At 41.5% G+C, this 22,994-nt stretch overlaps 1 protein-coding gene across 1 annotated transcript in view; it reads left to right on the forward strand.

Moving 5' to 3' along the window:
* The window catches only part of LOC127377521 (cadherin-4-like), a 222,745-nt gene extending 200,035 nt beyond the window's left edge, over positions 1-22,710 (forward strand). Inside the window, exons 10-17 of the mRNA XM_051425475.1 lie at positions 871-1,056; positions 4,264-4,520; positions 9,573-9,715; positions 14,532-14,771; positions 15,153-15,389; positions 16,572-16,711; positions 16,796-16,960; positions 18,469-22,710. Coding sequence (XP_051281435.1) covers positions 871-1,056; positions 4,264-4,520; positions 9,573-9,715; positions 14,532-14,771; positions 15,153-15,389; positions 16,572-16,711; positions 16,796-16,960; positions 18,469-18,675 — 1,575 coding nt within the window. The 3' untranslated portion in view covers positions 18,676-22,710. The remainder of the gene's footprint in view (positions 1-870; positions 1,057-4,263; positions 4,521-9,572; positions 9,716-14,531; positions 14,772-15,152; positions 15,390-16,571; positions 16,712-16,795; positions 16,961-18,468) is intronic.
* The last annotated feature ends 284 nt before the right edge of the window (positions 22,711-22,994 follow it).

Here is a 22,994-nt window from a genome sequence, read left to right on the forward strand (position 1 = left end):
GGCAGGGTATTATGGTCTGTTGGAGTGTTTGGTCTGGGGCTTTGCTCTTTGATATCCTACGCTCACATAAGCAGCTCAGTGGCTCTTCCACGCCTATTATTCATGGTGACACGGTGACTGTATGGTGCCACGCCTGTTGCTTCCAGTTGAGGGGAAGACACACCAACATGCTCACCTTCTGACCCCACTTGATTGGTTAAGAGTTGATAGGTTGTTTGTGTAGGTGTGGCTTCGGTCGACTTGTGTTTTTTCATCGTAGCGATGCAGTTGTTGCTGTTGTTAGTTCGTCTTTGTTGACTTTATCCCCTGAGCCTGTACAGCTTTGATCAATCCCCACCATAACAGACACATGACAGACAGCGACTCACTCCTCATCAGCCTTATCAGGACAAAGCACATGTGTTTGTACAGCACAGGGACAACTAAAAGCCACTCATATACACTCTAACAGCTGTTTTAACCCTCCCCACTGCTGGCTCCTTTCTGCTCATCTATTCTCTCTTCCTTTGTCACTCTGGCTTTCAAAGGAATGAAATATTATTGCTCATCAAGGATGGGCCCTCAGAATACAGAAAAAAAAAACACAAAACATTGAATCTGGAACAACACCCCTGTGCAAATGTGTTTGCTGGTGTGCAACTGTGTTTATTGCTTGTTTACCACTCAGCTGTGTTAAATGTGAGATCATTAAACTTACTCTACCTGAAAACCTGAAAGGAGGACTGACTCTAAAAAGAAAAATGGAAAAAATAGATAGGAACACTTTTGTAGAAATTGCCACAGTCAAACAGCTCACTGAATACCAGTCAAAATAAAGATACTTTGAAGCAACAGATCAAGAGGTATAACATTTTACTCCACTTTCTGCAGTTTTCCGGTGAGGTACCAGAGAACCGAGTGGATGTTGTGGTGGCTAATCTGACGGTGATAGATGCTGACCAACCACATTCGCCTAACTGGAACGCCATCTACAGGATCATCAGCGGAGACCCGTCTGGGCACTTCACCATCCGCACTGACCCTGTCACCAACGACGGCATGGTCACTGTGGTGAAGGTAAGACAGCAGCCTTACATGCTCCGAACATGCCCCGCTTCTGGCCCTATAGAGGTCAGTGTGAAAGAAACAGTTTCATCTCTTTTTCTGTGCTGACTATCAGATCCCCTATGGATTTAAGCATGAGCAATGATAATAGACTATAGAGTTAAATGGGGACAGGCTGGGGTCTATGCCTTTCATATGCCCCTGTATGTCCAAATGAGAGATTGGAGGCCGCTGCGCCCTTCAGAAACAGCTCACACCCTCACACGCAGACTTAAACACAATGGCTGCCTGGACCACTGTAGCAAATTAGGTATTGATTTCTCAATTACAAAGGCGACGGTTTTTATACACTCATAATGTTCTAGCTGCTGTTTTAAATGACAGCAACAACAAAGCCATGTCTTGTAACAACCTGCTTTTTTAGTGTTCAACCTCTCAGAGGTCTGGAGAAAAACTACAGAAAATGCTAAACATAAAAAAATAATCTGTATGATACGAGTGTGTGTGTGTGTGTGTGTGTGTGTGTGTGTGTGTGTGTGTGTGTGTGTGTGTGTGTAAATTTGTTCCTGTTGGATGACCTTTAGCATTTGTATTTCTGTGTTCATCCATGAGCGGCTCATTTTAAATGTGCTTATCATGTTGCATGTGTTTTGTAGAAATAACTTGTTTATTTGCTTGACCCTGAGGACCCATGGGTTTTCTCCTCGTGTATCTGGCTCCTGCAAATCACTTCTCATATCCTACAATAATGTTTAAAAAATAGCAATAACATCTCCGTGTAATTCCCACAGCACCCTGAGCAATGAGCATTGGCATTTTGCTTCTCTTCATTATCTCTAGATGACTGCCTTTTATAATCCATTCCTCTCACTCCCTGATGTAAAATTCAGCAGGCAGCTGGGTAGCCGTAAGCTTCCACGGAGACACCCATGGGAGGTTATCAGGAAATCATAAAATAAGAGACAGGACACCCCCTGGGAAGAAACAAGAAATACACTGTCTCAACAAGTAAACAGAGGGGCTTCAGCTCACTCCGATAAAGTCAAGAAGCCATAAGAAAGATACCTTGTTGTTCCTATTTTTACCAGGGCGTCTGCGGCCACAGGTATAGACACATCGAATCGTGCTGACACCCAGGTATGCGGCAATCTCCCACAAGGGACCTGGGCTCTTCTGTAAACAAGGGCTAAGGTCTTAACCAGAACATGTCACACATTTACACTGCTCTCTGGGGAGTTTATGAGACGCATTCTCATTTTGCCACACCGTAATGGAGCCAGTAAACAAACAAGCACGCATAAAAACACACAAACAGAGCCTCTTGGTTCGAATGAGTCATTAAGATATGTAAATTACGGCTTATGATAAACACGGAAGATGACAGGGGAAGTGGAGAGGAGGAGAGAAGTTAAGTGGAGACATATTTTTGGGGATTGAGAGATGCAGACTACAAAGAGCACAGATCACAGACAGTGATGGGTTGTGGGTGGGGGCAGAGGTTAGAAGACGAGGGGGTGGGAAGTTGGAGTCCGGCGGAACAAATTTAGTTAAAGGTAAAAGAGAGGAACGAGTGAAGCGATACAGAGGAGATGTAAGACGTGATGGCTCATGGGCAAGAGATGGAAGCCATGTTATTGACCTCTCACCCCCCCTGGCTTCCCTCAGGGTGTGTGTGTCTGAGTGTGTGTGTGTCTGTGTTTTAGTTAGCCTACAGCTATACTCCAGACCTCCCTGTGCTCTGAATACCACTGGCTGCAGATCAAAGAGCCTTGAGCGTGGTTTGCCTTTAAATGGGTTCCCAGTGTACCCTGGGGTCACACACGAATTCACACCCATGTGCTTACATTTACTCATATCTACGTACACACGCATACACAGGCACGCTGTAACACCAACTAACACACACGCAAACTCATCCACTCCAGTGCCCTTGTCAACCAAGCTGCCTGATTAAGAATGCTTTTTTATATCAGGGCTGCGCTGCCACACTGTCTACTCATAACACTCAGGCAATACAACATACAGATGTGCTCAAAATCATTAACATCATCATCAAACACCACAGACATGAGCCTTGTGGCGATAATCATCATTCGCCTATTTAGAAATGTGCCAGCAGTACCTACAAGCACTGTGTTTGTTCTCTTTTTTTATTTCCTTCCTTGTTGTTGTTGTCATTTGAACCTGATCGTGTCGTCTTCATTAGGAGAGCAGAGAACTGTCACTCTGGTTTAGGCTCAGCCAGAAAAAACCCCTGTAGAGTACACATTCACACATACACGCACACTCACTCAGTCAAAAGACAGAGCCATGACAGCACCCTATGAATAGTCTAAGCCCTGCTGCCTTTTCTCAGGATGTATGTGTGTTTGTGTGTTGGTTTGTTGTTTAGAGAGAATATGCATCGAATTCATCAGGGGACCACTTGACACGACATCTGTTCATTTATCATGTCCTATATCATTAACAAGGTCCAATGCATACTCCCCTGCCATAGGCAGAAAAGACATGTTGACAGGGATTTTAACACTATAATCAGCATGGTATTTATAGCACACCCCTTAAGCTTGAATACTTGACATGATTTGCTCCTAAAAAGTTATATTGATAATAATACCACTAATAGTAGTAATAGTCATTGACCATACAAGAGAAGTAAAGCTGTAATTTTCCTTGATGGTAAATCGATAATGAGGACGGTAGTGCCAAGTAAAGAATGTATTTATTTTTACAATACTAAAGATACATCTATTTTTCCTGCTGAGTAACATAAAATGATAGGAGGACAATAGTCCAGAACAATGATAATAATGCAATAAATAGCTGTAATGTAATGTAGTGTCGAATTCTTGTTCAGACTATGTCAAAGAGGTAGTTAGTCACTTCTGTGAAATCTTTTGAGGCTGTAAGTTGTGGTGGGTCTTAAGGGTGTTCATGTTATTGTTATGTTGTGTATATCCATCGTGTAGCTGCATTATCATATGTGTGCAATCTTATAAAATATAAAATATTTGAAACGTACCAAACGAAATTCTAATAAAAAAGCACAATAATTTGATCCTTCATGTTGGATTTCATTATCTACTACTACTATCCTGTGCTGTTTATCAAGAGAAGGACTGAAGGCTATCAATTTTCTAATGTTAAAATGACTCAAACTCAGTTGAACTTTTCCTCTTCTCACACACTGTCATTTACACCCTTCCTTCCTTCCTCCAGCCTGTAGACTTTGAGATGAACCGTGCCTTCATGCTGACGGTTGTGGTATCGAACCAGGCCCACCTAGCCAGTGGCATCCAGTCCTCGCTCCAGTCCACAGCGGGGGTCACCATATCTGTCCAGGATGTCAACGAACCTCCTTACTTTCCCACAAACCCGAAACACATCCGCTTCGAGGAAGGTGTCCCTGCTGGCACCAGCCTGACGACTTTCTCAGCCTCAGATCCTGACCGACTACAGATGCAGCAGACAATCAGGTACTGAGTGAATTTCAATAGATCAGACAGAATGGGAATCCTAATTGGGCTAATTCTGACATTTTAATAGCATGTCATTAGTTACATTTTTTCTGGTGCAAAATCATTTAGATGTGATTAGATAAGTTCTATTACATATGGCCTGTCTCTAGACCCAGAAAAGTATTGTCTGATTGAAGTCTGGCTAGCTGCACTGTAAGTGTAAGCCTGGCAGAAATACCTCCATATGCACTAACAGCAGGCTAAAAAGCCTCTTGGATAGGTTCCATGTCAGTAGTTAGGGGTCAAAGTTCAACAAGGGTACTATATTTTGGCATCCCCCATCTCTCAAAGTCTTACCGTGCGAAGCTTATGAGCCAGAGGAGAACTCTAAGTAAGGAGGGTAAGGTTAATAGGGAGCAATAGCCTCTGGGGTAATCAGAAGTGTGTGCATTATGTATGTTTCATGAGCACATACATGCAGGTGCACACACACACACACACACACACACACACACACACACACACACACACACACACACACACACAAAAAGTAAGAGAGTGGGAAAGAACAGTGGAGATGGCGGGAGGGGGGGCACCAAAGAGAACAGCTGGCTGGAGCCCAAATGCCTGACACAGCATTATGTCCACCTGCAGTGTTCTTTCTCTGCGCTAAGCCTCTCTGGATCTTAAATGTAAACCAACCTTTAAATGACCAGAAGGCCTTTCCTCAGTCCTGCTGTCAACTTCACAGTAGCAGTGACTGCATTATGGCCTTTCAAACTTAGAGGTAATCTATTAAGTACACTTTGCTGTGTACCGATGTTGCCAGGAGAAACGCTTTAGATTATGATCTCGTGTGTGGTCACATGTAAATTGTCTTTATAGATTATACAGAGTGTATTGGTGTAATTTAACACCTCTTTCCAACCCCCACACTCCAACAGCCCCTTCTTCCCATTTTCTCCGGGGAAAAGATCTAAACAAATTTCCCAGCTAATTTCACAGCAAATGAGAGTAAATTGGGTGTACATTATAATTTAGGAAGATGCCAAAGTCACCAGCTGGGCTCTCTCTCTCTCTCTGCCTTCTCTCTGTCTCTCTCTCTGTCTCATCCTCTCTCCCTGTTGATTTGACTCCGGCCTCTTTGGTCTCTTCCCTGTTTTTCCATGACCTGTGCAAGACTGCAGTACTTTACATTTTGGTTTAAGTTAGCCCTTTGCAAGCATGCTGCGGTCTGTCACAGTCTCTTTAACACAAACACAAACCAAATCTCCTTCCTCTGCTGAAGCAGGACTGTAGAGATGGCAAATCCACCACGTCATTCATTTGAATCCATCTGGATAGGATCACTATCAATCCCCCCTGCTTTATACCAGTTCCAAAAAAGGTATCTACTCCTGACTGTTATGCAAGGACACTAATCACAGCTGTTCCCTCCGTCTTTTGAATTTTCATTATTCTGGATGGAGAAATTAATTCTTGCCAATCAGCTAAAGCCTTGTACACTGTTTGCATCACCCTTTCACTTTCAAACTTTTATCCTGGAAGACTGATCTCAGTGTGCATACCCCCCAAACTCCATCAATCAAATAGTTAGCTGCCATGTCTGTTTTCATGGGAGGGACATTTAGATATAACGCTACAGTTTGCGTTACATGTAATTTATGGCGTATGTCTTTGCATAGGACAAAGAGCTGTATGTCTTTGTAAATGGATGGTGCAGATAAAGAGAAGGAAGACTAGGAGAATATTTAGAGGGAGCCGTAAAAGTCGAAAGTAAGGTGAAAAAAGACCTAAGGGACTGTGGAGGGAGGCGGAAGGCAGCTGAGGATAGTGAGCTGACTCCAGGTCAAGGTTTGAACTTGACAGGTGCTTATCAAAGGAGGGACAGACTGACAGTGTCCTGTTGGGGGTTGCGGAAGAGCCGATGGGGACGAGAGCAAGGGGAGGGGGAAGGGGGAGAGTGAGGCATCATGCATCACCTGTCAGACACCCGACCAGTAAGGTCGAGACATGGGACTGGAGACACTGGCATAAATGATTACCCAAACCGCCTTGGCTAAGCTTGAGACATGCATTTTTCATCCTCAGGGTCGGGGGTTTGAAAAATAAATGTCATACCTCTCCCTGCTGCTTGCTAAGATCACTAACCTGCCAGGCCTAATCATACATCCAGCTATACTCACACACCAACCAACTCCCAAATGAGAGAAAACCTTCAGGTAGAGGAGAGCTCGGGAAAGCACTGGAAGGAAGACACAGGAAGGAATGGTAAAACTTTCACACAAAATACAACATTTATTTCAAAATATCGCTAGAGTGAACAAGAACTGTTTACCTTCCCAAAAAGACAAAAAATTGGCATGGCACTTCATTAAAAAGTTAGCGATGGCGACTGCCAATTTCCCACAAATGTTGTTGACAGTTGGGACTTGTAAACAAAAACACTGTGGGTGCTTTCACAATCATTATTCTAATGGCCAGAGTGCCCCTATCATTTACTGAGAAAAAGTGAAGTAAGTGAAAATTATGTTTAAAGCCAACCACATTCTGCCCTTAACTTATCCAGGGTTTTCTTTTAGCATAGAAATAATAATGCAGTGGATTGCCTATTTTAGTGTGTTGGAAATCAGCTTGGCCGCAAAGACTTTCATTCTTGACTTCATTTGCTTCATATAAGGTTTATTACATCTGCACTGAGGGCTGTTTAGGAGACTTAATTAAAGTGTGGTGGTGGACAGAGCCCTCGCTTTGTGAACAAACCTTTGTGTTACGGCTTTTATCGTCACAGAGCACACGGCCACTTGTGCTATCTTTCAGTACGGCTGGGAAAGAATATTTCCCGGTGGTATTTTATAGCCATTATGGAGGAAAAATTGCATAAAAAACACTTTTTCAAATTACAGAAAAACTAATTTCCTCTTACAGCTATGCAGATAATATTGGTTATATTTGCCCACGATTTAAGATACTATCCAAGAGTTACCTGCTTCCACCCAAACACAGACGTTTTTGGGAAATAATTATGATAATAATAATAATTCTTGCCGATAGTTAGATGACCAAGATCAATACCACTCTTATGTATGTACACTAAATATGAAGACAAAGCAGACAATTAGCTTGGCTTCGCATAAAGAATGGAAGAATGGGGAAACCAGGCAAGTACTTTCAAAACAATATTTTGCAGGTGATTATATGAACCGTCTATCAACAAATTGTGGTTTTACAAAGAGTTATGTTCAGACTAAAATAGTGTACTGATAAAACAAACAAGATACGCTGTGTTAAATAATGACCGTAAGAAGTGCTTATTGGCAGATTTTCTAAACGCTGGACAGAGCCATGGTAGCTGTTTACCCTTGCTTCTAAATGTCTTAATGCTAAGCTAATTGTCTGCTGAATTTAGATTCATATTTATTGTACATATATGAGAGTGGTGTCAACCGTCTCATTTAGCTGTCGGCAAGAATGCAGTATTTCCCAAAATGTCAAACTATTCATTTAATACATTTGACAGAACAGACGCTTTGATTTAAGTAACATTACCAGTTTGTCCACCTTCCACTGGAAGACAAAAGGAGCATTTCTTTCAGTCAGTTTGGCATGGCAAAGCCGTGCAGAGATACAGCTGGACATAGAAGAGCAGTAGGTATCAAGTCAGTCTTAATGAGCATATTATAACCAAATCATATAGCCATGCTGCTACTTCCGAATATCACCTCTACTTGTCCCCCTTTCCCCTTCTACCCATTCCTGATCATTTCACTCTTTTATCCCACCCTCCCACTGTGATGGACTCACTGTAGTCCTGGTGGTGATTTCACAGTCCGCCAGTTAGTGGCTGTGGGCTTGGCTAGCCTGTGTGAAACCGTCAAGAGTGTGGGAATGTCATCTCTGTGATCCCTTTCCCCGCACTGCGCTATGCCTGGGATCATGCCCACTGCCTGCTGGGAAAATCCCACCTCCCTCACTGCAGGAGAGAGATTATACTCTCTGTCCAACCCCCCTCCTCACCGCCACCCACCCCTCCAGCCTTTCATTCTGCGCCATGTAAATAGAAATGTACATGCAGCATTTAATGTTAATAAACAAGTGGGTCGTACACTGACAGTAAGTACACTACAATTCAATAAATATAAAAAGCAAGGTTAAGGTCAAATCCATTTCAATTTGGATGGATTTAAAAGCTGGAAGTGTATGTCACATAACAACATGCCCTTATTGCCCAAACTGACATTCAGTAAATGAAATCGGATTGATGTGGAAACCTCATTGTGTAAGCTCAAGGCGCTGCATGTCCACCGCTGATGATTCACCCGCAGAAGTGTGAAGCAACCAAGAGAGGTGGCAGTTAATGAACTTTGTATCACAGAGCAAATAAGACGAGGATGAGAAGATACAGACGGGGATAAGAAAATGTATGAATACAAAAGCACTGCAAGATGAGGTGAGGCAGCACGGGTCGAGAGAGATCAGATAGAATTGTGGAACAAGCCGAAAGCTACAAAAGCCCGAGAAACAAGAACAGTTAGATCAGAGTGAGATTGGGATTCAATCCTGGAGATGATTCCCCTGTTTCTTGCCTGCCCTTTATCCCCGGGGAGTGTCACCACCTGCTACCACATCAACTTTCCTGTTTGACGATCAGTTCCAAGATCCTATCATCAAATCTCCACCCTATACACAGCTGCCCCATGCCAAAGAACATTTGCAAACATACAAGCACAAGAGCATGTATGTATATGAACCTGTAGGGCAATATAGCCTCCCCTAGCATAAGCAAACACTTCCTAGAATATGTGCATGCAGTTGCAGCAGTGCTTAACTAGGGAGGTAATTGACTTCAGTGCTTGGTACACAGGAGTGAAAAATGAGGTGAAATTAGGCTGCAGGCTCTGGAGGAGAAGTCAATGAAGAATTAAACTGTGTGAAGGTCAGGCTGTTGTGATTTTGTGAGTGTGTGTATGTGCAGGCAATCTATGTATGCACAGACGTGAGAAAAAATGTACAAGTGTTTTTAAACGCTAGCGCTAACTTCTACATCAATATGTCCTCGTATGTCTTTAGGTATTCAAAGCTGAATGACCCTGCAGACTGGTTGTCCATCAACAGAACCAACGGTCAGATCGTAACCACAGCAATGCTCGACCGGGAGTCCATCTATGTCAAAAACAATATATATGAAGCCACATTCCTGGCAACAGACAATGGTAAGAGATGCTTTTAATGTGCATGTTTAATCAGTGTGCCTTTTTTTTTTTTTAAACCAGTTGAAGTGTTTCCTATCTACCATGTTTTGTCCTTTCCATTTATGTCCTCATTCCCACATTTTTTAGCATTCCTGCACAGTTAATTTTTCAGCCCTTAAAACAGTTACAGGAAGAGTTTGGGTTTTTGGGGTTGTACGAGGTATTAACTACAGTAGATGGCGGTTAGCGAGGCCGGAGTTTGGAGAAACAATGCACTGCTGTGGATGCGGATTGCAGAAAAAAATTTTTAGACACGTAAAAAAAAGGCTGTGTACGCTATTTTTCAAATATTTTCACTGCTTTACCACGCCATCAGACAGCCTTTTTCTTTGGCACTAACCATAGACTTTCCATATTCCTACAAATAAACCCAACTGTGCAGCATACTGTATTGCGCCGGAGATGAGCTGTTTAGCTATATAGTGCCAAAGCAAAATCTGTCTGATGGCAAGGAAAGGCAGCGAAAATATTCAAAATATAGCATATACTTAAAAAGATATTGAGGTGGACCTTTTTTATGCGGCTAAAATATATTTTTCTGCAACCCTCGTCCACAGCAGCGCATAGCTCTACTTCTGTCCCAGGACTCCTGTCTACTTCTCCAAACTGTAGGTAATACACTGACTATGGATAAGTACCTTAAACCCACTTCTAAAAACCTTAACTATCCCTTTAATGCCAAAACTGCCAAAACTGCTACTTTCTTTATTCTGAATCCATTTGAAGCTGATATTTTTCACACTCATTATTATGATTTATAGCAGAATATTGGCTGATCTTGGCTGCTCATTTAGTATTTTTTCTCTGTGGTAGTTTTTAAATCCAGTAATTGTGGTGGTGGAACACCGAGAATGAAACGTCCTAGAAAGCACCCTGAAACTTGCTCTAAGTCATTTTTAAAGCTATTTCACATTGCCTACATCATGTATGCCTCTTACACTCACTATGACTGGGGGGTTTTCTGTTCAAGCCAAATCAGCTGGAGACATGTGGGTGGGATAAGTAACTGAGTGACTGCAGCCCCTCAAACACAAAGTGTCCTTGAGCAAAATACTCACTGTTGATTCCAGTGTAGCTTGAGATGAATGCTCGTAATGATGTAGAATTTTAATCATTGCAGGTAATTATCCGACGTGTTGGTAAATACAAGTTAGAGTGATGTGAAATGTCAAAAATGTTGCTTACTGTTTGACAAAAATGAAGGCATTTGTGTAGATTTAGAGCAATATAAAGACATGAAAGCTCGGCAGCTTTCAAGTGCAGTGCAGCTGGGTTGGAGTTTGAGAAAATCCTGGATTCACACAACTGGTCACACTCTTGATCCTCTCCTCCTTCTTATCTTCTATCCATGACTGCCTTCTCCTTCTTTTTCTCACACTGTGGCATATATAGTTGTTCTGCCTCAAGTTTAACTGAGCACAAAGTCAATCACAGCAAACAAATAAGTTCCCCAAGTGGAAGTGAGTGCTTTTTTTCAAGTAAAAAGGGAACGCTTTTTCCCCTCCCAAATTGCCTTATCTGTGACTTGCAGAGCACTGGTGTGTTTACCTTAAGTCGAGCTGGCTTTGAGACATTGGTTTATTTATAGGTGTGAGCATGTGCGAAGAATGCACTCTTTTGAAGCACATTTATGTGAGCATATGTGTGTTTTTCTTTTGCGATGATTGACAATGTCAGACACCATGACGTGTAACCTGCTGTGCTGATGGGAAGGAAGAGGCAGCAGGATTAGAGGTTGTCTTGCTCCCGTTGTTTGGACAGCACAAACATCTGATTTCCTCCTCTATTTTCTTACCCTGTTATTTCCTGAACTTCTTTATCATTTCAATATGTTACCTGTTCATTGAAGAACCTATAGGCACTTTAGAAACTTTTTATTTTTCAGTGCAGTTTATGTTACTGTGAGGTTTGGGTGATGTTGGACCTGTGGCAAGTCCAAAATATAAGAAGGCAGTTCAAGTTCTGCGTGTGTACATCAGTCTGATTATTTGGGTGTTGCTGGAGTGTCATCCATCATAACGTGAGAGGGATTATGGTAAGTAGTACTATGAGACAGTGAGGATAGTAGACCGGGAGAAGTGGTGACAGCATGGTGAGAAGTACACTTGTATTTCTACAATATTTTCATGTCGCTCCCCCGACACAATCTGACTGCCCCAGACCCTTCTGACACACACCTATGTGGCCTGCACCTATTGTTTAAGTGTTTACGTGCTCTTCAAAGAACATATGGTAGGCTTGCTACAAGTCTTTTCACCATGCGTCACATCACTGAGCCACCATCAAAAAAAGGAGTTAATACAAATCCTTTTGAGGAATTTACACAAACATAATTATTTATTTAGCTGGTTAAAACCCACATAATTCTCCTATCAGCTGTGGCAAGCTGCTTCCACATGTCCCCCATACATGGCTGGGATTAACAAACCAGCAGAATGGGAAAGCCTCCGTGTGTCTGTGTGTGTATGTTGTTGTTGTAGTTGTTGTTGTTTGAATCTGAGTGTTTAGGGACCACGTGTGTTTATATTTCAGTGTTAAATTTGAATTCATGTGTATAACGTGCGCAAGAAGCAACTTATGATAAAATTATTGGGTAATGTTTAATTACTGATAATCAAATAAGATGTTCCTCTAAATAGCTTTTAATGTATTTAAAGTTTTTAGAAGTTGTTGGATAATATTTTAAAGAGTAACATTATTATATAACCTGGTTAATTGTAGTTATTCGCTTTTTATGTGAATAGTCCAGGTCTGACAAAACTAAACTATAAGATTTTCTGTCACTTGTCCATTTGATTCCTCTCTAGACAAAGCAACTTTAAACCAGTCTTAACCCAGTCTTTAAAAATATGACTACTTTTATGGGCGTTTCTTTTTCTGAAACTCTTGTGAAACTTGAGAGCCCCAGTGCTACATCCATCACTAATCACTGGATAAGTCTTTATCAATCATTTGAACTTCATGTAGGGATCTAAATATTAATTGTAGTATTACCAGTCAGGCAGAGCTCCAACTGTTGACGGACTCACTTGCAGTTTCTCTTTCTCTTCTTGTGGCAAATGTCTTGCTCTGTTGCCATGTTTAATTGGCAGATCTGTAAGCTTTGCATAAATCTTTGTAAATTACATCGCCCTTATCTCATCCCAGAGATGGGCCCTAGGGTCGCTTGATTCCATCCAATGGCTCAGCCAGTGGGGCATGGCGGGGAAATGACTCGTAATTGGAGGCAGCTAAGGGTCGTCACCCCCTGACACACACTCAATAAACAGCCCTTAGCCTCGTACTGCTAAGGGCTTCTTTTTTTTTTTTCAGATTCTTCTGTGCCACATTTTTATACCACACATACACAGCGATGCATTCTTCTCCCCACTCTGCTATGTCACTCACTGATTTTTTAAAATGTCTATTCTTTACACCCAATTGTCAATAAATGCTGTTGCCAATGGTCTGTTGCTCTGTTCAATCAATGCAAAGGCCTTCAGGATTGTGTCTGCAGATGAGGTGTGTGCATGTGTGTGTGTCTGTGTGCATCAATGCATGTTATTACAGTCCAAGGCTGACAATATACTAGTGATGCCTCCATTGTCATCAGACCAGATTTCTCCAATTGTCCTAACAGTTTCCACAGAGTTACAACATGGACCTGCAACATTGGTGCAAGGTACACAAGAGTTCATTTACGAGAATATCACAACATCATCTGTATTGACAGTATAATACGATTTTTAAAATATACATACAAAATGATATACATCTAGGCCAGTCCAGTGCTACTGCCACTTCCTGAATTGAGAATTATAATGTCAGTTAGGGCAATTTGAAATGGAACTTTTTTTTTTTTTTTTAAATGCCATAATTGTTGAAGGTTTAATGCAGTTGGTCCACTAACTTCAACCTACCCAGAGGAGAGCAGGCAAAAATGATATATTCACCTAAATCTGACCACAGAGTTGAGAATGCATTCATATTGTCTACGCTAAATAAATGAAATACATTATGTGATAGGCTGCTATGGCCTGCAGTGTGGGAAAGTCACACCAGCTTTCACATTGCTTTACTTGCTCAGGTAACAATGTAACAATAACAATTACTTTGGAGATCTTCCAAGGGTCATAGAAAGTTGAGTAGATCATTTTCAAGAGTGCTTCAATATCTGTAAGCAGAGAGTAAGTATGTATGTTAGCATGCAGTGGAGATATCCTCACAGGCATATAGTATTTACAAGTGTATTTAAGTGAAGATTGGGGACTGTGTGCACCGCAATGAGAATGCCTTGTTCATATTTCAGAAAGGCATTGTTAGTATTGCAGACAGAAGTGCCTTTATCTACAAAATCATGGATGGCTCTCCTAGTACTGTGTAAATACACACAGACAAGGACTTGTTTGATTGTGTTACAGTCATCATTATTGTACCTAAACCCTCTCTAGGCGATTGGATGTGCTCTGCCTGCATCTGGATCGACTCTGATGGTTTTGATTTGACTGTAAGGCTGAAAGAGGAGTTGGAAGCATAACTGTCAGAAGTGTTTTTGTCAAGGCCAGAAATTCTCCTCCAGCTTCACAGGACTCCTACATCAACACCGTGAATAAACAGTGTTCCTTTCACCTCCTTTTTATCTCTCTTTTTATTCTCTTTCATTATTTGCCTCCCCTCTGTTGGCCTTCAACTCATCTCCCTCTTCTCTCTCAATCGTCCTTTTCACTGCACACATCTTCCCTTGTCATCTTTTCTTCCCGTCCTGATGCTATTTTCTCTTCCCTCTTTCTGCTCCCAGGCTCTCCTGCAGCCAGTGGCACAGGCACGCTGCAGATATATCTGATAGATATTAACGACAACCCGCCAGCACTCATACCCAAGGAGTCTCAGATCTGTGAGCGGATGAACAGAAACGTCAACGGTGTCAACATCACTGCTGCTGATGCCGACACAGACCCCAACGCTGGACCCTTTGTGTTCGAGCTGCCCAATTTTCCCACCAGCATTCGTCGCAACTGGACGATTTCTCGGATCAGTGGTGAGCAGCTGCCCGCATAGAACAACAGTGCCACTGTATAAATGTGTAACAAAACACAGTGTAGAATTAGTCCAGCCATTTATTACCAAGCTTTATCCATTATTTTATGCCTCTGACCAAAATCTTTCTTGCCATACAGCCATACTACACTTTTAGTACCTTATTATACTAAAAAGAATAAAATATGGAAACAGTACATTATATGATTACATGATATTGATTTCAGCTGTAAAGCCTGGTCCTATGTGGAAGCATTGGAATATGTAGGCCCCAGGTAGAAAAGAGTTTATAATAGTTAAAATTCTTTTCTAAAACTCTTATTATAGTTAATAAATGAAATGATTATTTACATCCAGTATCTTTCCTCTTCAATCCACACAGGTGATTACGCCCGTCTGGGGCTACGGTACCAGGTATATTTAGAGCCGGGGGTATATGAGGTCCCCATAATTGTGTCGGACTCGGGGAACCCACCGCTGTCCAACAGGTCGGTCATCAAAGTGAAGGTGTGTCCCTGCGATGAGAACGGAGACTGCACCACCCTCGGGGCCGTGGCAGCCGCTGGCCTGGGCACTGGAGCCATTATCTCCATCCTCATCTGCATCATCATACTGCTCAGTGAGTATCAACTGTTTATATATCACATTCACCCACTGACGCCTCACTCTCAGACATGTTGCACACCCACACACATATTTACTAAAAGTTAAAGCTGTGATTTGACTTTCTGTCAAAAAAGTGCAGTTCAGGGCACAGTCATTAAACATTCACTAGGCTGTAATACAACAACATGAACAATAGTTTGTATAATTGATTAATGCCTTGACTGCTGGAATCCTCTCCAGTATCTCTTGACATGAAGATTTTCGTCTTCTTTTCCTGGTAGGGTAAATATCTGCTGCTATCTGTCTTGCTAGTGATTCATGCTGCTGGCTTACTTTGTTGCTGTGGGTTGCATAGTTCATACACATAGACAAGTTCTATAGACAAATTCACCCACAGCTGTAAGATTTTTCCAAAATATTTTTACATTTCATATTGTGTGTGAATGATCCATTCTTATCATTATTAATTCTGCCACCAATATAAAGTTTCCTTTATTTATTTTTATGCTTATTTGAACAAGTAGACAAAGGAAGACAGGAAAGGAAGGAAGAACACACAGGGAAGATACAAGATAATTAAATGCAACTTATAAATCAAATAATTCTGAAAAGAAAAGAAATACAGGAGGAATAATAAGGGAGGGAGATGGCATTCGGCTGAAATAGTTGAACAACTACAGGGTGGATCCTGAGAAATCTTGTTTTTAGAGGATGAATCTTACTGTCGTTGGGGATCCTCTGACTTTTCCTCTAGAGCCACCAGCAGACTGATATTTGTGATTTAAAGTGAAAAACAACTATCTGATTTATTTCCATCAAATTTGGTACACACATTTATGTCCCCCTCAGCTTAAATTGTAATAATTTTGGTGAACCCCTGAATTTTTGATCTAGTGCTATCATTAGGTCAAAATGTTATTTTGGTTTATGTACTTAGTATTTTGCACTAATTGTCATGTGACCATGCTACAGTAACTTAGCTAAAATGGTGAACATGGTAAACATTGTACCTGCTTAAGATCAGCATGTTAGAATGCCAACTTCACTGCATTTCTCTCAAAGCACCGCTATGCCTAAGTACAGCCTCACAGAGCTGCTAGTGGGGTTAGTCTTAGTTTTGTTAATGCATTTAACAATTAATCAGCAATTAATACAGACCTAAAAGTTTATTATGTTCATGTGTTTGTCGCTGTAGGCATGGTGCTGTTGTTCGTGGTGTGGATCAAGCGCAGAGAGAAGGAGAGACAGACCAAGCAGCTGCTTATTGACCCTGAAGATGATGTCAGAGACAACATCCTCAAATACGATGAAGAGGGAGGAGGAGAAGAGGACCAGGTGAGATCCTGAGAGACATACCCCAACACACACACGCTTTCTATGTATGCCTGCTTACATCTGTATGCCCCTGTGGCTGTGTAGGACTATGACCTGAGCCAGCTGCAGCAGCCTGACTCCTTGGAGCACATCATCAGCAAGCCACCTGGTGTCCGCAGGGTGGACGAACGTCCCATCATCCCTGAGTCCCAGTACCCGATCAGACCTGTCGTGCCCCACCCTGGAGACATCGGGGACTTCATCCACGAGGTGAATTTACACTCGCTCATTGAAGACGCATGTTACATCTCGTATGCACAAGAGTTCTGCCGTCATTAGATTGTTTCTCCAACAGAGAGCTGGCCTCTCACTCTCACTTTGCATCGATCTGACATTTAATGTGATTACTCATTTCTGGATGCTGTTCAATATGTAAACTCTTCAGCATGGTGATGGAAACAACGCAGAGTTTTGTTTTATTTTACAGCTGCTCTCACCGTGCCAGCTTTACACACACACACACACACACACACACACACTGTCTCACACACAACTCCAGCGTTGGCACACTGATGCGAGAAAATGCTGATTGACAGACTTGTGACAACACGTTCACACTCGAGAGGTGTTGGCAGCTGTTCAGCTTTGATCCATCCAGCCTTGACACACTCTCTCTCTCTCTCTCTCTCTCTCTCTCTCTCTCTCTCTCTCTCTCTCTCTCTCTCTCTCTCTCTCTCTCTCTCGCTCACACATTTACTCACCTGATCTCGCTCCAGCAGTCTGGTAAAACACAAACACAGCAAACACATGGTGTTCCTGCCACGCACTGTACCCCTGGGGTGACTTTTTAGGTTTCTATCCATAGGATCTCTCTGTATTCCAGTGAATGAAGTCCATTCTCCTCACCTGCCTAACCTTCAGGTCAATGAACCTCATTTGTCATTCTAAGACACAAGCGTATGGGATGAATATCGTGTAATATTTCAAAACAGCAACAAAAAAGCTTGGTTGAGACCTATTAAGAAAGGTTTGCAAGATTGAAATACAATTTTGAAGACTAACATAATGCTATGAAAGGCTAAAAATTTAATTTCAAATCTCTGCAAACATTATTTCCTCGGCCAGGGAAGTTAGCCGTTTGAGGATTTGTTTGTTTGTTTCTCTATCAGCAGGGTTATGGAAAAAATACTCACCTGATTTTAATGAAACTTGGTGGAAGGGTATACCATGGGCCAAGGAAGAAACCATATAATGGAGCAGATCTGAATCACAGAGCAGATACACAATTTAGTTTTCGGTGTCTATGGCCGGATTTGTCGCACATGCGCAAACCATATATTTCAAGTAAAAGTTGTGCCGTGTCTAAAACATACAACAAAACATAACGTGCACGTCGAACATCACTGTAGAAACAAATGCAGCAGGTATGTAGGATAAAGGTAATCGGGATATGATTTTTTTTTTGGGATTAATCTGAAATTCCAGATTGGGAGTTAAAAACTGGAGAATTGAGTTTGGAAGATGTATGCATTTACCAGAAAGGGAGTGTATAAGAAAAAGATGCTTTTGTTGCATCATAGGAAATGTAGGTTCCAGTGTGATCCATACTGCGGACCTGTCGTGTCAGAATATCTTTACTAATTTGCTGGAGTTGACTTCCAACAACTTGTTGCTTTTCCATCACTCATCAACCTGCCTTTTTTTTTTTTTTTTTTACATTTTTCACTGCAGGCATGTGAGTACTGACCACAACCTTTCCTTTTCTTTGTCTTGTTTAGGGTCTGCGAGCGGCAGACAATGACCCCACAGCTCCTCCGTATGACTCCCTGCTGGTGTTTGACTATGAGGGCAGCGGCTCTACCGCTGGCTCTGTCAGCTCCCTCAACTCCTCCAGCACAGGGGACCAGGACTATGACTACCTCAACGACTGGGGCCCCCGCTTTAAGAAGCTGGCCGACATGTATGGAGGAGGGGATGATGATTAAATCTGCCCAGTCACACATGCACACACACACACACACCCACACACACCCTCGTCCCGTTAGCTGGCCTGCCATGCTCTGTCCTTCTAACATATGAGGCTATTACAGCCTTATTGAACACTCGTTAACAATGACATGTTCACACTGACCAACTGACTGACCAACCAACCAACCAATCAAATTATCCACCACAGAGGACCAGTGCCGTGTGTCAGTTTCGGGTGCTCTTCTCAACCGTCTCCTGCTCTAAGCCTGTCTAAGACTGAAAACTGAAGCTCTGAATTGCAGGCTTCTCATAGTTTGTATTTTCAAAACTCTTGTGCTTTTGTTTCATTTTAGGTTTTATTCTAGATGTAGGTTTTAGGAGTCAGATTTAGTTTTTCCTTTAATTTGTGCAGGTTTTTTTTGTCCCCTCTCCCCTCTGATTCGAGCCATTCCCTATTCCTGAGGGTTTTCACTTTTCCCTCGCTGTCAGCCCCCGCCTGCCTCTCTGTAGAAGCTTTAGGTTGAGCAGCTTGCTTTGTCTGAGGGGAACAAAAGGAAAAAAAAAGAAGAACAAGAACACAGATATGAAAGTCCTTCTTGCACGGAGGGCCCTGGTTTATTATTTCTTGAACTTGAATTACTTAGAACAGAAGCACTGTTGTTTAAAAAGTGCCTTCAGTGGTGCATATTTTAGCAGACTCCCGCTAACTCAGGATTGGTTGCCATTTTCTGGGCTTACATGCCCCCATATGACCCCTGACCCTTTAACTCCGACCTTCCCTTCTCATTTCTATCGTCCTGCAGGACTGTGGTAGCTGCAGGAGATGTCAGTGCTGGTTTCAGAGGAGCATTGAGTGGCTTACGAGGGCGCTTTATGTAGACATACTGTACATAGGCCTACAGTGTGTCTGTAAGTTATGGACAAATCATTAACTTTTTCAAGTCAGGCATATCTGTGCTCCTAGACCACAGCCAACTTGAATGTGATTACTGAAATCACAAAAATACATTATGGGACTGTCTTAGAGAAGAAATGCATTGCGTGTCTTTTGTGGCTTTGCAGCTGTGTTTGTTTTGAGCTCTCGGTATTTGCACCTAAAACTTGATAAGGCTTGTTACTAAATTTTGAAGATCGACAAGTCACGTGTGTTACAATGTTAATGTATATGAAGTACAAATGAGGGTTATTTAAGGAGACTTTGCCTAAGATCATTTAAGGTCTGCATGTTTATCCCTTCACCCAAAGGTAATTAACATGGATCCAGTTATTGTGTGGTAATTGTGTCAAAGAAAACTATATAAACTGTACAAACATGAGGGAAAAGAAAATACAGGATTACTTCAAATAGCTTTGATAGCGTTACATACACAGTTGTGAGCCCCATTCCCTTTCTCTCTTTTTTTTTATTTTTCTTTTGTTGATTCACTGTTGTCTCTCAGCAAACTTTTAATATACAAACTTTGGTGCTGGTCCCTGTCACAGAAATGGGGGGGAACTGAGCCTCAGCCAGGGATTTAGCGCCTTCACAATCTGTTTCTCTTCAGGCAGCATTTCATTCATCTGAAATTTTCTCCTGAAATTTTTGGCTGCAAGTTCAAGAGGTTTTGAAAAGAAGTTAGAGGAAGGGAAAGTCTGTTATGAAGTTCTGCACTTTATCAAAGCAAACTTGCAAAACTAAAGCTTCAGTAATAGTGCTTTAAAAAACAGACATTTTGAAAGACAGTGTTGTTGTGACTTAATGAAAAAGTAGCGCTACCCACAGGCTTTTGTAATCATATTTCAGGCCCCCAGAACTGCATATAGAGAACTGAAAAAAAAAGAGCTTTAGTCTTTGTATTAAATTATTTAAATATGCAAAACATTTCACAGAGGGACCAGTGAGATGCTGGTGAATGATAGAAAGGTTTAATCATTCCTTATCTTCTGAGTGCCCATTGAAACACTACTCGGTTGCAGCCAGTTTCAACTTGATGTGGACTGACCAGATTTTCTATTAATTATGAATATGATGAATGTTTGAAGGGAATCTCAGAAATGACAATGTTCTTCAGATGATGTGATGAGAAGGATCCTCCACTCCTCCATTTTCCTCTACTGCTTTTCAACCATTTTCTCACCTGCTCATGGTTTATATGAAGAGCTATAGATAAAAACAGTCTTCAGTTTAATAAAAACTTGAAGGAGTGAAAGGAATGAACTTGTGGCAAGATATAAAGAAAAATATTGCCTGTTGGTGCAAATAGTCATCATGCCGTAACACAGAAATAAGGATGAGAATTTAATTTGATTATAAACAAGGGGACAAAGGTTATAGAATAATAAGGTTAACAGGGTCAGAATCTCTTGATTTACATGAATAGACAAATGGGTGATTTTCAGGATAGCTGTCAGCTTAGAGCAGAAACAAATAGACATGAGAAAAGCAGTAGTTTCTACAGCTTGCTGCTGGATAAGTAAGTTTTTTTCTATCTGATTGCTCCTCAGCCTACAGAATATCTTCACAAAATAAACACAGCTGTTACTTTCTGCTATTTGTGATTATTTCTGACATATAACTGTTGTATATACAGAACATTTTTATACATTTGGTAACACGATTTATCTGTTTCTGTGTGGTCTTTGCATTTTCTTTTACTCCAGTTTTGGCAATGTATATTTCACCACAAAAAGCCATGTGCATTTAAAAGAATCTGTGTGATTCTATATGAGCTTACAGCCATACTCATGTCTCTGTTCAAGTGTAGCTTCATCACAGTGAAAAGGTTCAACTTCAGACCAACTTGTACAGTCTATACTAGCACACACTCACTCCTCTAGGCCTTACTGTATATATGTGAGTGTTCTATATTATATGAGCCCTTTCAGCATTGTTCTAATTCAGCTGCAGGGCTCAAACATTACTGAAGGCCATCCAGCGTTGACAAAATAAACACATACATCATTATAATGCTCATGCTCTCTAATCAAACGTTCACACCGGATTCAGGGCCGAACATAGCAGGAGCCCCCCGCCACACTCACATACACCTTACACAAGGTAACTGACCTTTTATAACAGTGTCATGCATACGTGACACAATGCCATTATGATACTGAATGTTATCAATTACTTGCAATGACACATGGCAGCAAATCATCAGTGGAGTCGGTCAAACTTGACCTCCCATTTAAATGCAATTTGTGAGGGGGAAATGAAGGAAGATTGACTTGTTACATAGTTGGTCCACTTGTCTTATTGACGTCCCCTTGCTAAAGTGAGAGGAGGATTAGCAAATTATAGAATGAAGGTTGATCTATTGTAATTGTAATCCACCCCTGTCTTCTGGCTGTGCCAACAACGACTCTTCTGCCTCTCTGACTGGTGTTAGTTAAAGGACACTTGGTCTCATTCGGGACAATGCCTGACCATGGACACACACATGACGGGAGGCTCCAGCAGAAGACAGTTTTTTTGCTCTGCAATGGCCAGAACTACAAAGACAGGCAGGAGTGTTTTCATGTGAGTTCGCCCAATACTGCTCAAGTCCAAGTGTACATAATGTAGTATTTGCTTGAAGCTAAACAGACCAAGGTAGGCAAACTGTAACTGTACAATTGGAGCTTTTTGCATGTGTCTTTTTATAATGGACAGATGAGTTCTACTACAGTAACCATACAACATTTTAAAATGTGTCGCAGCCCGCATGACCGAGGTTGCAGTCCAGAAGGGATTCTGGTGTACCATACTCACATAGTTTCAAATGAAGGAGAAAAAAAGCTGAAAAAATAATTGCACAGTTATCAAGTCAAAAGACTTTTTTGTAAATTGTCAACAGCACAAATATTTTGTATTGTTGTTTGTACCATTTTGTAAGAAAATGAAGAAAAAAACAAAAAAAGGGAAAGAATCTGTTGTTTCAAGCGTGTGTTTATAGTGCCACTGCAATCTTGGTTTCCAAATACCGTACAGTAAATACGCAGCCTTGCAGATCAACCTTGTAATATAGACGCTGAGCTGGAGACTCCCTGTCAGCATCATGTGTTATAAATAAAATTTCCCCTCCTTATAAGAATACTGCCTCCTGTCTTTTCCTTGTCACCCGCTGATTTCTACAAGCGAAGCATTTCCTCACACTGGTGTTATTTTTAAAGTGGTTATTTTGACCACAGATTGTCTCTGCCACTCAGGCAACTTTGCACTATAATAAATGCCAATTTAGTTTAACATGTTTTCATTAGTACACACATTGTTTCTTTTGGTGAGGCCAAAAAGGACGATTAATAAGTTGTGATACATTATAACAAGGGCATAGAAATTACCTAAAATTAAAAACAATGTTACTTTTATCACAAAAAA

This window comes from Dicentrarchus labrax, unplaced genomic scaffold (genome assembly GCF_905237075.1).
Source record: "Dicentrarchus labrax unplaced genomic scaffold, dlabrax2021, whole genome shotgun sequence".
Taxonomy (NCBI): domain Eukaryota; kingdom Metazoa; phylum Chordata; class Actinopteri; family Moronidae; genus Dicentrarchus; species Dicentrarchus labrax.